The sequence below is a fragment of the Populus nigra genome, chromosome 8, assembly GCF_951802175.1.
Source record: "Populus nigra chromosome 8, ddPopNigr1.1, whole genome shotgun sequence".
Taxonomy (NCBI): Eukaryota; Viridiplantae; Streptophyta; class Magnoliopsida; order Malpighiales; family Salicaceae; genus Populus; species Populus nigra.
Window position 1 is genome coordinate 15180954 of NC_084859.1, and position 14511 is coordinate 15195464.

Sequence of the window (14511 nt, forward strand, 5' to 3'; positions counted from 1 at the left end):
GCAGATATAGCTGCACACAGGAGAATAATTAATTAAAAAGGGTTTTACAGCTAATTGATGACAGGAAACAACCGATACAAGTATCTACTGTCTGTGATGTCTCCCTTAGTGTCTCGAAAAACAACGTGACTTCTAGACATGCTCTTGGCTTTGCAGAGTTAACTTAGCTATAATTGGCTGCACTTACTGTACACCCACGTTTTGTTTGTGGCAGGAATTGTGGAATATTTTGGAGAAAGGACCTCTTTTTGCGATAAAATTAAACAGCAATGATTAATAAAGTGACAATCATTTTGTTAATCTCTCTATCTTTCCCCCCCGGTGTTCTTTCTTTAGTTCCCTCTCTCTCTACTTATGCTGAGACACCATCCGTACCATAGTGGCCGTTTGTACTCTTATTAATTTCGGCCATTATTTTGGCTACAATTCCCTACCTCGGTTGCCATTGCCCAGCTTGCTCAGATGTTCTTCTCTTGTGGGATTTAGATGTCAAAGAAGGAATTACACAATTTCGAAATGTTTATACTTTATCGTATGATCAGGAATATTACCCTAAGTCCAAGAGTTCATGCTTTTTTTTGGTGGTTAAGTCCCAAGGCCACCATCCAATTCTCGAGAATATTACCCTCGATCGGACCGATGCCTTGTTTTTGTTGGTTAGACTGCAGACCATCGAGCTATTTTGTTGCCGTAACCTTGCCGCTAATCTCTTGCTCCAGGTACGGTCTCCCAAATTAAATCTATTGCAAGAGCAATGTTTTGGGCTGGGACCCCTGAAGAGAAAAGGCCGAAGTAATCGATGGCAGATTTCAAGACTAAAACGACATCGGCCTGGACATAAGTCAGAATTGTGGGCCACCTTGTCATGTGGGATGTCTGTTGTTGGTTTTGTACCTAACCCTCCCCCTCTACCCAAAAAGTGCATGTAAATCTGGAAGTTTTTTTAAAAAATATTATTACAGTAGATTTTTTTAAAAAAATAAGTATAGTTGTAACCTTATTTTTAAAAATAACCTATGAGTCATGTGTGATTCTAAAATCACACATCTCCTTTGCAGCTTTAAAAAACATATGGTAGAGGTAATTTTATTAAAATATTATACTTATCACAACTAAATAACTTCTTCAAGTAAATTTTAAATCAGTATTATTTTTCCAAATAATTTTTTCATTCTATTATTTAAAAACAATTATTGTGCTACTTTTAAACAAAAAACTGGTAAATATGGTTATATATGAGAACCCATATGGTGTAAGTATGTGGAAGCTTTATTTCATGTTTATTTGAAAATGTAGTGCAAATTATATTTCATGGAATTTTTTAAAAAAAAAATATTTAAATTTAATTTTTTTATGTTTTTATATTTTTTTATATGATAATGTCAAAAATAATTTTTAAAAAATAAAAAATATTATTTTAATATATTTCTAAATAAAAAACACTTTAAAAAATAATAATAACCACATTTCTACCATCTCCAACATTTTTTTCATCAACGGCCAGCTATCTTCCCTCAAGTTCATGGATCGTATTTTCTAGAGCGAGCCCATTACAAATTAACCCTATTTATTGATGCAGGTAAAACTCGGAAACACTTCAAACAATATTTATGGGTTTTTTAAAGATTATTTGATGGGCTTTGAGGGAGAAAAAAAGAAGTTGGACTTGAGTATTGATTCACTTGATCCAGCAAAATGAATACTTTTTTGCGTAACGCAGGGTCTTTTAATGTTTAAATAAGCAAAGCATGGAAAGAAATGTAATCTATAGAAAAACACAGAAGAAATTTCTATTTAGTAGTGTGCTGTGATTTGCTGTTCAGTTATCGTCCATGAATATGTATATATCCTCGAGTCTCATGAATTTCTACCATGAAGAGTAAGACGAGCACACCTTCTAATAAAAATAATCATGGAGAATGTTAACCATTGAATTTATTTCTTAATAGTCACGATTTCAACTCCCCTCAAAGCTGTTGAAAGCTTACATGATCGTTAATTTTACAACCGGTAAGATTAGTCGATGTACGTATAAACTGACTGACGTATACAACCATGTTAATAAAAAAATATGAAGAATATTTGTTTTATTATGAACACTCACTCAACTGTAAGATGATTTTTCATATTGACATTCATCTTGTAAAATTGTGATAACTTGCAAAATAATGAATTCAAGTGGTGTCGTATTTATAACTTAGAAGACGGAGAATTCAGCTAGACAGTTGTTTATGTATAAACATCATTGAGCATGTCATGTTTGTTAACCAAAAAAAAAAAAAACAAGGAAGTAGCCGTTTCAGGCGAAAAGCAAAGGGTTCGATGGGCTTGCTAGTATTATTGGACTCTGCTCCTCTGCTGGGCTTAGTTTCTTCTTATTATTGGACTCTCCTCTTCGGTTTTGCCTTTCTCCTCCCAGTTTTCTTGCCTCCTGTTGATTAATTATGCATTTATTTTTTTTGTTGACCGATTTGGGCTTTATTGTTTTTTATATCTTTTATTTCTTTGTAGCTGGTGGTTGGGCTTTCTTCTTTTCTTTTCTTTTTTCTTTGACACTACCTGAAACAAATTAAGCCTCTGTCTGGAAGTATCCTCCAAGTAGAGGTTTGTAAAAATTCAGATTTTTTTTAAATTAATTTTTTTATTATTTTAATATGCTGGAGCCAAAAATTAAAAAAATATTATTTTAATATATTTTAAAATAAAATACACTTTAAAAAAACTACTATACTTCTAAATATCGCCTACATGTCTCTCTATCTATGTGAAATCAGAGGTCCAGGAAAGTAAGGCCCAGTCATCAAGTATACATCTTGACATTCAAAAAGGCGAAAAAACTTTTCTGCGGTGAGCGTGGATCGAACACGCGACCTTCAGATCTTCAGTCTGACGCTCTCCCAACTGAGCTATCCCCGCATTTGTACTCAGACATTATACTATACAATATAGCTTAAATTATATGGACAAACTTTCTTGGGACATAAAAGACAGGAACTTCGATATTCTGTCTTGGATTTGGTGATGGCACACTATCTGGGAGGATTTTGAGGAAAAAGGGAAGGGAATGGACTTGCAAATTTGACGTCGCAACTCTTTCGTGCAGGGAAGGAAAAGAAAATGAAGGGTTCTTTTTAAATCTCCTAAATCCTAAAAAAAAAAAAATTAATTTAAGTTGATCTTGAAAATCGAAGCTTCGAGATCAAAACAGAAATGAGGAAAGGTGGGAAGTGTTCTTCTTTTATTACAATTACAAATACCAAAAAAAAAAAAAAACTTTACTATGGATGTGGCACTTTGATTTTTTTTTTTATCTTGATTCTTGAACTTTATTTATTTGCTATTTTATCCTCGCAATCAATGTTATTATCAATTTATGTGATAAGATTTGTTTTTATTTGGATGCTATTATGTATGCAAAGTATACATGAGTATTTTGTTTGTAAGTTAGACATCAATTTTATACAAAAAATAATTAATTTGTTAATGGGAAAATTTAAAAAAAAAGAACCGGATTTTTTTTAAAAAAATAGAGATTTCAATTTTTATTAATCAAGAGGCACGAAAAACTTAGTTTGTTCCTTGAAATTTTAATTATTTATATTATTTCCTCTCTGCTATTTTATAATTTTATAGTTAGATTCTAAATTTTATTTTATTTGTGTTTTGGTCATGAGTAAAGAGAAAACAGAGATAAATTAAAAAAAATTGAGAGAGAAAATATTTAATCAGTCATATTTTAATCATAAAAAATATTATTTCTGATGTCATTAAGTTTATATTAAAGAGTAGATTTTAATGGAAGTATTTTCTCCCTTTCAACAACATGATAAAAAATATAGATAGAGTTTGTTAAAAAAAATTAATTGGGTTTGATAATTTTTTTAAAGTGGCTATATGGGTTTTTTACTCTTAAGAATGTGTTTATTGAGTTTTTTTTAGGTTTATAGGATATTCTTGAGGTATTTGGAAGTAAAGTTCGTTGCAAATTCAAGCATTATTTTGGTCCTCTTCAAACCAGTCATCATTCTTCCACGATTAGTAGCATCCTAGGAATACCTTTCTTTTCCCTATTTCATCTTCTTTTTCCTTCTATTTTCATATGCTTTGCTTGCCCCTAAACCCAGCTTAATAGCTTATGGTTTAAAATTTAAAAAAAAAACCATGTAAAAATATAAAAATTTTAAGAGGCGTTCTCCAACTTTATATATATTGTTGGACTTTTGGCTTGGATTTAAAAATATAAAAAATATATGCCCCAAGATTTCCGTTAGTCATTGGTCCAAACAGGCTGGAGGGCAGAACCGAAACCTACCAGCCAAAAGCAAACAAAAATTAAGAAAACTCAAGGAGAGGCAACATGCTTGCCACGCTGTTGCTCATTATAGCGACGGGGATAAAGCAATGGAAGAAGTATTCCATCAGAAACATCCACAGCAAGAATAAATGCAGCCCTCATCGTCTGCTGAAGACCTACTTAATTCAGGTTTATGTTCGGCCTTGCTCGTGACATGAATACTGGCCTGTGTTCTCCTGTCTACTTGGTTTATGAAGATTAATATGCGAGCCTGGGATATTGGAACCACTGCTTGGCATGGCATTTGAGATTATTATATTAAAATCCAATGATGATGATGATTGTGTTTTCATGTTGAAACCAGAAGGTAAAAGAGGAACTTCATTTTCTCTTCTTCCTCCTCACACATTTAAAAGCAACGAAAGTGGTATTCCATCAAAAACATTCGCAGCAAGACTATAAGTGCCTGCAGACCAATTTTTACCAAAACTGTGTTAGTCTGATAAAACACAAATATTCATAACCTGCAAGAACAAGGAGACCAGTTTGATTGTGCCACCGTTTGTGAAAGAGAATGAAATTCTTGATGACGAATTCGATCATCATGGCTGATGATTGCGGTCTAATATTGTCCATCATTTTCCTTCAAAAGGATGCAACGTTACTTTCCGTTGTCGGACTCGACCGAAATTTCGAAAGTGGGCCACGGACCATAACTGTAATTGGCCCACTTAAGACAATGTGTCCTCTGTTTCCACCATAAGATACTTTGGATGAACCTTTCAAAGCCACGCGTCCTTCAGATTTCGGGCGAATCCATGAGAAGAAATTCACGGGGCACCTAGGCCACGAGTCATGACATCCATAGGCTGGGTATAGAAAACGAAGAGAACGAGAAGCAAAAGACCCTTTTGCCTTCCCTCATTTCTGTATTTAAATTGTCTGTTTCTGTTATTTTCTTCATCTATTCCAACCTCAATCGCCAAGTCTAAGTTGTCATTTTATTTTTTCAACAAAGGGTAATGACCAAGCCAGTCCAATGGGTGGCTTGTACCGTCCATGATCTGTATTGTCGCAACACCTTTACAGCTTTACCAGATTTTCTAATAGAGTAATAGAGATATGCGGTAGTATATTGGCTTGCATCAAATAGAGAAACACAAGAATATGGACTTGCTCATCGTTCTGCGAGTCCTATGACAAACAACTTTATTTAGAGTCACGAGCATGCCTTTCCATTAAAGGTTTGATTAATGTTCTAAATTATTATGTGCTTTTAAGTTAAAAATTATCAAAAATTAAAAAAAAATTGTCCAAGAAGTTACTTACCAATCAAAAGGTAGACCTTCATGCAGGTTTTTTTTCTATCATACAATTAAATAAAAATAGATTTTAAAGAAGTCCCGCCACAATGCTCTTGTATATCATTCTTATATTTTTCTAATATATTTGGGTTAAAATCATCAAAACATCATTAAATTTTTCTAAATATAATAATATCTAATTATCTTTAAAAATATATAAATTTAACAATAATATATATTAAAGATAAACTACAGAAACAATCATTTTATCTTGTATATATCTACCAACTACAATTTTATTTATGTCTTTTATCTTTGTTATTTTTGTTTTTTTATCACAAAATAATAATCAAATACTACTACTTTAATGATTTATGTTTTTTTATTCCTCGAGTCAATTATTAGGAGGTGTCTAGGTGTGAACTTCAACCTAATTTTTGTTAAATTTTTTTAAAAAATTAAATTAATTTTTTTAATATTTTGTTAAATGACAATGGCCAAACACCCGTAAATCTTTAAAATGGCCCCAGCTTATCATCTCCATTCGCGGACCTTCAAAGAATCATCCATCGGCGCATGAGATGAGATACCAGTAAAGAAGAGTAACTTACATGGACCCCTGTTTCCTTCTCAGCATGCTACTAGTTTTCTAAAAAGCTTTTCAAATTGTTTTTCTTATTACAAAATAAATAAATTTATGTTTTTTATTTTTTGATAATTTATACATTGATATTAAAAATAAATTAAAAATGTTTTTAATTGAAAAACACTTTTACATGAACACGTTTACAAACACACAATTAAGTCATGGTCACACAATACAAATATTTAAATAATAAATACCAATCCTCTATGATTAACCGGTCCAAAATGAAATCCCAAATCCAATAATCAAAATAAAAATAATCATAGCAGGCATAATCCCATAATTTCAAGCAATGAACCCACTAGAGACAACACTGCAAGCACTTAAGCAGCAGTGGGTATCAGCAATAAAGAATGAAACAAGAACAGACACTGTCAGCGACCGTGTGGCCCTCTCTCATCTTATTATAGAATATCTTATATACTGTGGGGTTATGTAATAGTAATTGTTTTTTAAAATAATTTTTTTATTTTTTAAAAATTATTACATTACAATAATCTAAAAACATATTAATTTAAAATAAAAATAAAAATATTTTCTGACAGCAGGACAAACACTGCCTGAATCAGCAATTCCAAAGTTCCACTCACCTGGCGGACTCACCGTATAAAAATCACAAGAGACCCGTTCCATTCCCCGCCCCGCAGGGTAAATCTTATGAGTCGTTGTAGATTTGGAGATGTTTCACTTTGATCTGTGTAGTTTATAAGTTCCGAGGGCAAACTCAGTGGTTTCTCAAAAAGCTGCAATCCAGGACCTTCGGCTGATGAATAGCTAGCAAGAGCCAGGGGCTAGCCCACCTTTAGAAAGACGAGAAACAAAGAACATGGAGGGAGAAGAAGAAAGAAAGACGAGAAAAATGAAAGAAAATGAAATCATCGACAAGTTTCTTTAAGGCTATTTAACAACCAAGAAACAAAGTAGATTTTTTATGAGCATTTATTTGTATGGTATCATTTCATGGTCTGGCTTTCTTCGTTAATTCAAACATTTTTATTCCTTGCAAAAAAGAAGGAGGAGGATGCTGTGGGATTTAGATTGGAATATTTTAAAAACCGTGGTGTCAAAATGAAAGATTTCTTAATAAAGGGGCTAAAAAAGAGTTTACAAAAAAAAAAGGGTGAAAATGAGGGAAATTTATATCCAACTTGGAGTGTTCAAGCAAAACATAAACAGAAGGGATTTAGCTGTCGTTTTTGTTGCAGTATAACTGTATTTTTTATTTTTTTTAGTTTTAAATTATTTTTTTATATTTTTTTTGATGTGTTAATATTAAAAAAATAAAAAATATTATTTTAAAATATTTCTGAATCAAAACACTTAAAAAAAAATAATCTCTAACATATTTTAAAAAATAAAAATAAAAATCACAGTCTCATCTGTGGGTGAACGTGAGGGTGTCATTTCACCTATAATATTACAAAGAGAACAAGTTCCTTTCTTGTTCCCATTAAATTAAATGCTGCTTTTATCATTCATTCTCACTCCTCGCTGTTTCTGTCTCGTTTCCTTCTCCCCTTTTTTATTTTTTTAATTCGACATCTTATTGATCAGAGACCCACGAGAAAAAACAGCCCCCATTCCCTCTCCCATTTGCCGATGCCATCAACTAAAAGACAACAAGCATACACGCTTAACTCTCATGGCCACCACCACCACCACTACTTCAACAGCCAAAGCTCAACTTATTAAAGTCCAAGCTCAGCCCATCAAGCCCAAACGCCGTAGATTCCGTGAAACCACCATTTCCTCCTCTGCCTCCACCACCACAACAAATAACTCTGAATCCGCCTGCTACTTGACCCAAACCCGAAAACATGACTCACCAACAATAGCCTCTCCAGATAACTTTTGGTTCCGTCCAGCTTCTAAACATCTCCCAACTCCGCCTCCACCATCACCGCCTCCACAGAAAACCCGTTTCCCCATTAACCATAGTCCACAACCCGACCCGGTTACAACCTCACCTTCAGAATTCAAGATCCTGTTGTCTCCAGGAAGTCAGTCACCAGTGATGGAATTTACAACAACAACGCTACTAACAAATGGCCACCACCACATTGCTTCTCCAAATGAACACTCATCTTTCCCTTCTAGTTTTACTAAGTTTAACTCTGCACTCACTGCCGGTTTGTTGAACCCTATGTCACCTCCACCACCTGATCATAAACCACGGTCAAGCCCGACCCTTTTTGAAATGATGGCTAGTGAACCCGAAATGCAACCCAGAACCATAACCCAGATACCCATTATCGGCAATAATGGATATATCAATGCCAAAAACACACAGAGCAGTCAAATGTCGGTTCAAGATAGACAAGCTTTAATCTTGCAACGTATAACTAACATTCTGGGAAACAGGAGTCCTGGTAATCAGTTTAATGATTCGAGTTCTAGTGATGTGAACTTGACATTGAGTTCTAAAGATGGTATTAGTGTTTCAATGAATGTGCATAGGCAGATCTTGGTGGGTCATAGTCGGTTTTTTGCAGTGAAGTTGTCGGATAAGTGGGCTAATAAGCAACAAAGGATGTCTGCTCCTTATGTTGTGGAGATTGCTGATTGTGATGATGTTGAGGTTTATATTGAGACTCTGAGGTTGATGTATTGTAAGGATCTGAGAAGGAAGCTTATGAAAGAGGATGTGTCTAGAGTTCTTGGTATTTTAAAGGTAAAGTCTTTGTTTTTTAATTTTTGTTGTTGTTAGAGACAGCAGAGATAGAAAGTAAATTGGCTTGTTTTTAACATAAGTTGATATGTTTAGTCGAGAAGAAACTATGGAAATAGATAGTTACAGTTAAAAACTTTGTTTATGTTTTTGGTAGTTGAGGAAATGCAGGCTGTTCTTGTTTTCTGAAAGTTTTGATCTTTATTGTTGACTGAATTTTTTCATGAGGTGCTTAATTTGTTTATTGTGTTTTTTTTTATCCTTTTCTTTTTGTAGGTTTCTGCAGCAATTGGGTTTGATGCTGGGGTTTTATCTTGCTTGGAGTACTTAGAGGCTGCTCCATGGGCTGAGGATGAAGAAGAGAAGGTGGCTTCACTTCTATCGGAGCTTCGCCTTGAAGGGGTTGGAGTGAGTGAAGTTTTGAAGAGGGTTTCTGTTGAAGTCACTAATGGAACTCAAGATGGTGGCGACAATGAAGAAGTGCTTCTCAAGCTTTTACATGTAGTTCTGGAAGGGAAAGATGAGAAAGCGAGGCGTGAGATGAAAGGATTATTGTCAAAGATGCTTCGTGAGAATTCTTCTCAGAATGACCTTCGGAAAGAGTCATTGTACTTGGCATGTGATGGGTGTTTGCAATTGCTTCAAGACCATTTTCTCCGGGCAGCCTCAGGGGTTTTGAATGATGTTGGACAAATTGCGCGGCAAGCAGATAACTTGCATTGGATTTTGGATACTTTGATTGATAGACAGATCGCTGAAGATTTTTTGAAAACATGGGCCTCTCAATCTGAATTGTCTGCTGTACATTCTAAAATTCCAGCTATTCACAGGTATGAGGTTAGTAGAGTTACAGCTAGGTTGTTTGTTGGGATCGGAAAGGGGCAGCTGTTGGCTTCCAAAGAAGCAAGGTCTTTGCTTCTACAGACGTGGTTAGTGCCATTTTATGATGATTTTGGTTGGATGAGGAGGGCAACAAAAGGCCTTGATCGACATTTGATTGAAGATGGTCTTAGTAACACAATTTTAACTCTGCCACTAGCTTGGCAGCAGGATATTTTGCTTGCTTGGTTTGATCGATTTCTGAATTCTGGTGAAGATTGTCCTAATATACAAAGGGGATTTGAAGTTTGGTGGAGGAGGGCATTTTGGAGACGTCGTGGTGAGCAGGAAAGGACACGGCCAATAAGAATTACAACTGCAACCATTGAGAACTCATAACAAGTTAGAGCTTCCATGATGCAGGATATGATGGTGAAGAGGTGATGGTTTCTTACGGGCCAGTTGTGATCAGTTTGGTCCTGACTGCAAATCAACGATTCTCATTCTTCTTCCTTTCTAAACCAGGGCCAACAAATCATGTTGGAGTGAAAATTGCATAGAGGTGAATGGCGTGTTTTGAGTCCTGAAATAGCTAGGTTTAGTCTTGAAGAAGATTGAAAGAATTTGGATGCTACTTCCACAATTTATTGGGATTAAACAATAATAGAGATTGCTTCTTTTGTTCAACTCGATACTTAATTCAGTAGTTATCTCTCTTTATTACTCTTACATTGCTTTTTATCTTGTTAGGTTAGGTGTATCCTAATCATCATATATAAAATTGTTCTTTAAATTATGATCATCACTTGAGTTTATTGCTTCTCTGTTTGAAGGGGACAATCTGTTTTCTATTTCTAGACCAAGATCGCTGCTGGTTTTATGTCTGAATCCTTTTGGATTGGTTGGTCTTTCACAATGTAACTAACTCATGGTATAATATGAATATCTGAGAAATGCAACGGGCTCTCACAGTGTCAATACTTGAGAATTTATGTGCGGGTTAATGCTGGTATGTTCTTTTGAAACATCATGCATGATGAAACTCAGTTCTTACTTCTTAGTAAATGGCCTTGTTGGCAGAACCGAACTTCCTCGAAACTCTGTCATATGTCAGGAAGGAAGCAGTAAATAAAGGCTCAGGTATCCTTTTCAAATTTCCTTTTTCTACACAACATTTCTCCCTCACCTGTTGAAGAACACTTTCTTCTCCTTGGTTATTATAATCATGGTTGCTGTATTTATTGGCAATAACCAAATTCTTTGCAATTTCTGTTCTCATGTTGAAAAATTGTTCCATCCTTTTCTTTTGGGCAATGTTTGCATGTATAGATACGTTGCCTGAAAAAACCTCGGATATATGATTCGTTGTTTTGTGGTTGAGAATCTTGAAACAAAGTTTCGGCTTCCATTTGCAATCTAATGTCTCGTTTTTACATGTAATGTACCCAAGATCAGAGCTGCAAGTTCAAGGGTGACTGATGATGAAAGCTTCATTGGAATTTGGAAACCTAGAATCAAGGACTTGCAACTGAATGGCCAAACAGTAACTTAAGGTGGGCTGTTGGTGGAATTTGAATCAATGTAGAGAGTGCTTTTCTTATCAAATCACTAAAGTGAACTGATAAATATTTCATCAGTACACTCCGTACAGTAAGTACTATCTAGCACGGTGGCTGTGTTGAATCCTTTTTGCCGTGGGCTACATATCCAATCACAAACTATATAATGAACTGTTCATCAAACTGTCACCTTTAGGTTTTTTTTTTATTCTTTTATGTTTTTTGGGGGGCCAAAATCTCATAGCAATGGCACCTTTTCTCCTTTTATATGAATGAAAGAATTCATTAATAAGAAAAGAAGTGTTAAAATAGAGAGCTCACGTTGCTTACAAATTAATACTAAAAAGAAAAGAATCAAAGAAAAACTCAAATTCTGCTAAAAGACTGATGAAACAATCAACCAACCCCAGCAAGCAACGGTGCTGGTGAAATTTAACCATATTAGAATTGTGAAAAACTTCATGCATTAACTTGGAGTCTGGACAACACAAACAATTTGGTTGACCAAAGTCCACAGGAAGGCCACCTTAGAAACTGTTCAAATTAAAGCATCACAGAATTTATTGGAGAACAACGAGCTAGACTCGCAACTGGTATTTCATCATGTGGCTTTATTGTTTCTATATCCCAATACTATATTTAGCCCCAATAAGTCAACAGGGGATGTAGCTCAGATGGTAGAGCGCTCGCTTAGCATGCGAGAGGTACGGGGATCGATACCCCGCATCTCCATTTTCTCTTGGCCATGATTCAGCTGTATTTTATTTTATCTTGCTAGTGTTTGAAGTTATACCCGTAGAATGAGATGCCAGAAGAGACATAAACAAGCCATTACTCTGATTTTGCTACACCCTACATTTCACAGTAATTGATAGCAATTCAACCATCGATTGGATCATTCTCAGAGATGTTAATTAGAGAAATGTATGTAGACAGTTGTGCCTCCTTTTTCCTGTGGCAGACTCTGTTTATTGTCTTCCTTCACACATAATTGTATGTTTCAACAAGTGTTACAGTCTGGTAGCGAGTTCAACTATTCTTCTTCATTACAGACTTGACAAGGAGGAACCCTAGTAATCACGCCCCAGAAAAGAAGGCCAAATAGTAAGAACTCGCCCCGGCGCTAGTCTTACAAGGCGCAGCCCTAAACGCCGCTGATCAATGCTTTCTGATTCCAGTCTGCTTGACAAGGTTCAACTTCTTCTACATCTGCGTAACTAGTTGAGGAAACCGTATATCTTTCTTTGATTCATCATTGGCAGTCGTCATGTTTAAAATGGGTGAAGAAAGAATTCATCATAGGAAAATCATAGTTCAATTCACCTGGTCTTGCAAATTTTTGCCTTGATCAGAAACCATAAGGAAAAATTAAAACCTCGATATGATCGTTTATCAGCATTGTGTTTGGAACTTTGAAGTGTACTAAAATATGAGATTAGTTTTATAATTACCATTCTTGATCCATAAGCATTTCATCTGTCAATCCAAACTCCTTTAGCTCTTCTTCAGTGTGATGCATCAATAAGCTGTACCTATAAAATATCGAATTGTGTGCAAAATACTTCGTCAAGTGTCCCCCCCCCTAAACTCAATTCTGCAGATCAGAAATGCAGAAGACAACAAGAATTACCTTCCACCAAAGCCTCTCTCCATGACGACCATTCCTCCATTCCCAAAGTTATGGAGTTTCTCATATTGCTCCACAGTCCATTTATACCACCTCATTAGAAACACACGAAGTGTGAGACCATGAGAAACTATCACTAAGTTCATGTTTGGACTCTGTTCACCGGGAGGCTGAAAGCGTCCTATATCAATGTCTGCTCTGAGTGTTTCTCTGAATCCTGTTTCATTAACACTGCATAGCATCAAAATGCTTTATTTTTCTCTTCGCGACTGAGAAAGGCTAATATATTAGACAAACCTGTGATTCTATCATAAACATCAGCTGCCGATTCTCCATTGGGAAATCGGAAAAAGAATCGACCATAGAGCATTCGAATAGCCTTTTCAGCTCTCATCCTCTCTCTATCCTGAAAATTGCCTTTCAAGAAAAACATAAACAGGATTTATTTAGGCAGATTGTAATAGCATTCAATAAATATCTGTTTTACACATAAACTGGCAGGCTTGAATGGTTTTTTCCACTTTGCATGTACTCTCTTTTCTGCTTCCAATCATTGGCCTAATACAGTGTCTGAAGGAACTTACCGAAATCTTGCTCGCGCAGACGAGGCTCTTCTCTCATACCGGCAATTCTTGAGCGCTCAAATGCTCTGGCCAAATTCTGTAATGTTTCACGAGTCCTTTTATACGGTGACACATAGAAGTAAACCTTCCAATCATCCGCCTCATCTTTCTCAATCATCTCCCTGATTCTCTTACCACATTCTTCAGCCTGAGCCTTTCCTTTCTCAGTGAGGGCAATCTTCGGATCAGCGATCCTTGTATAGACACTCTCATCAACATTTCCTTGGCTTTGTCCATGCCGAACCAGTATTATCCGGCGAGGCCTGGGAGGTAGATTATTTAACGGTTGTTTTTGTAGACTCTTTTCGGGAAAACTGGCCTTCCCATTTGTAGAAAGTTCAACGCTCTCATTTTGGGTTTTACAGCATTGGATGAAACTAGATTTAATCAGTTTTCGCGGCGGAAGTAGCAGTGATGAAGCTGGGGAGGTTGTGAGGGAATGTATGGCCATTGCTTGAGAAGCAACAAAACATATGATAAAGAAAATGAAATAAAATTAGGTGAAACATGTCTAATTGAATCATGTTTCCTGCGAAATCTTGACCTGTATACTGTTCTACGAGCATACTACTGCTACATGGCTATACTGAAACATGTCAAATTTCATTTCAGTTTGCAGAGAGGACCACAAAAACGAACGGTTCACAAAGAAATGTGGTGGCCCAAGCATCTTGTATTTGTGGGCTATATTCTCTCTTGGGACACCATTGTTTTCATGTCGCGCCATAATTTTCTTGTGCCATTGAGTGTTTTTTCTGTTTTTTTCCGATGGCTATGCGTTTCGGTTTTAATAAGGACGGACTTTTTGTTATTTTGTGAATAGTTCATGATAAACACAAACAAACAAAAGAGGGAGGAGATAAAGTGAATTGAATCATTGAAATTAAAATGTGTTTAATAATACGATTAGGAATGTGAAAAAACTACAAGCTTTTTCTGCAATACCTGCAAGCTCCATCGTAGTTGCTTGC

General features: G+C 35.6%; 2 protein-coding genes and 2 non-coding genes across 5 annotated transcripts; 2 read left to right on the plus strand and 2 right to left on the minus strand.

Moving 5' to 3' along the window:
* Positions 1–2843: 2843 nt before the first annotated feature.
* Positions 2844–2916, minus strand: TRNAF-GAA (transfer RNA phenylalanine (anticodon GAA)). Its single transcript has one exon. It is a non-coding gene; the product is annotated as a tRNA-Phe (tRNA).
* Positions 2917–7704: 4788 nt separating this feature from the next.
* LOC133701069 (BTB/POZ domain-containing protein At1g63850-like) lies at positions 7705–10533 on the plus strand. Its single transcript, XM_062124849.1, has 2 exons — positions 7705–8915; positions 9189–10533. The coding sequence occupies exons 1-2, from the start codon at positions 7887–7889 to the stop codon at positions 10128–10130; spliced, it is 1971 nt and encodes a 656-aa protein (XP_061980833.1). The 5' UTR covers positions 7705–7886; the 3' UTR covers positions 10131–10533.
* Positions 10534–11949: 1416 nt separating this feature from the next.
* On the plus strand, positions 11950–12022 carry TRNAA-AGC (transfer RNA alanine (anticodon AGC)). Its single transcript has one exon. It is a non-coding gene; the product is annotated as a tRNA-Ala (tRNA).
* Positions 12023–12204: 182 nt separating this feature from the next.
* LOC133701070 (phosphoglycerate mutase-like protein AT74H) lies at positions 12205–14121 on the minus strand. Of its 2 annotated transcripts, XM_062124850.1 has the most exons (5): positions 13502–14120; positions 13215–13334; positions 12921–13134; positions 12742–12822; positions 12205–12633 (listed from the first exon to the last, which is right to left on the minus strand). In XM_062124850.1, exons 1-5 carry the CDS (start codon positions 13989–13991, stop codon positions 12543–12545), a joined length of 996 nt encoding a protein of 331 aa, XP_061980834.1. In that variant the 5' UTR covers positions 13992–14120; the 3' UTR covers positions 12205–12542. The 2 variants fall into 2 exon arrangements, with proteins under 2 accessions (XP_061980834.1, XP_061980835.1); XM_062124851.1 differs by lacking the exon at positions 12205–12633 and having other exon boundaries at positions 12738–12822; positions 13502–14121.
* Positions 14122–14511: the final 390 nt, after the last annotated feature.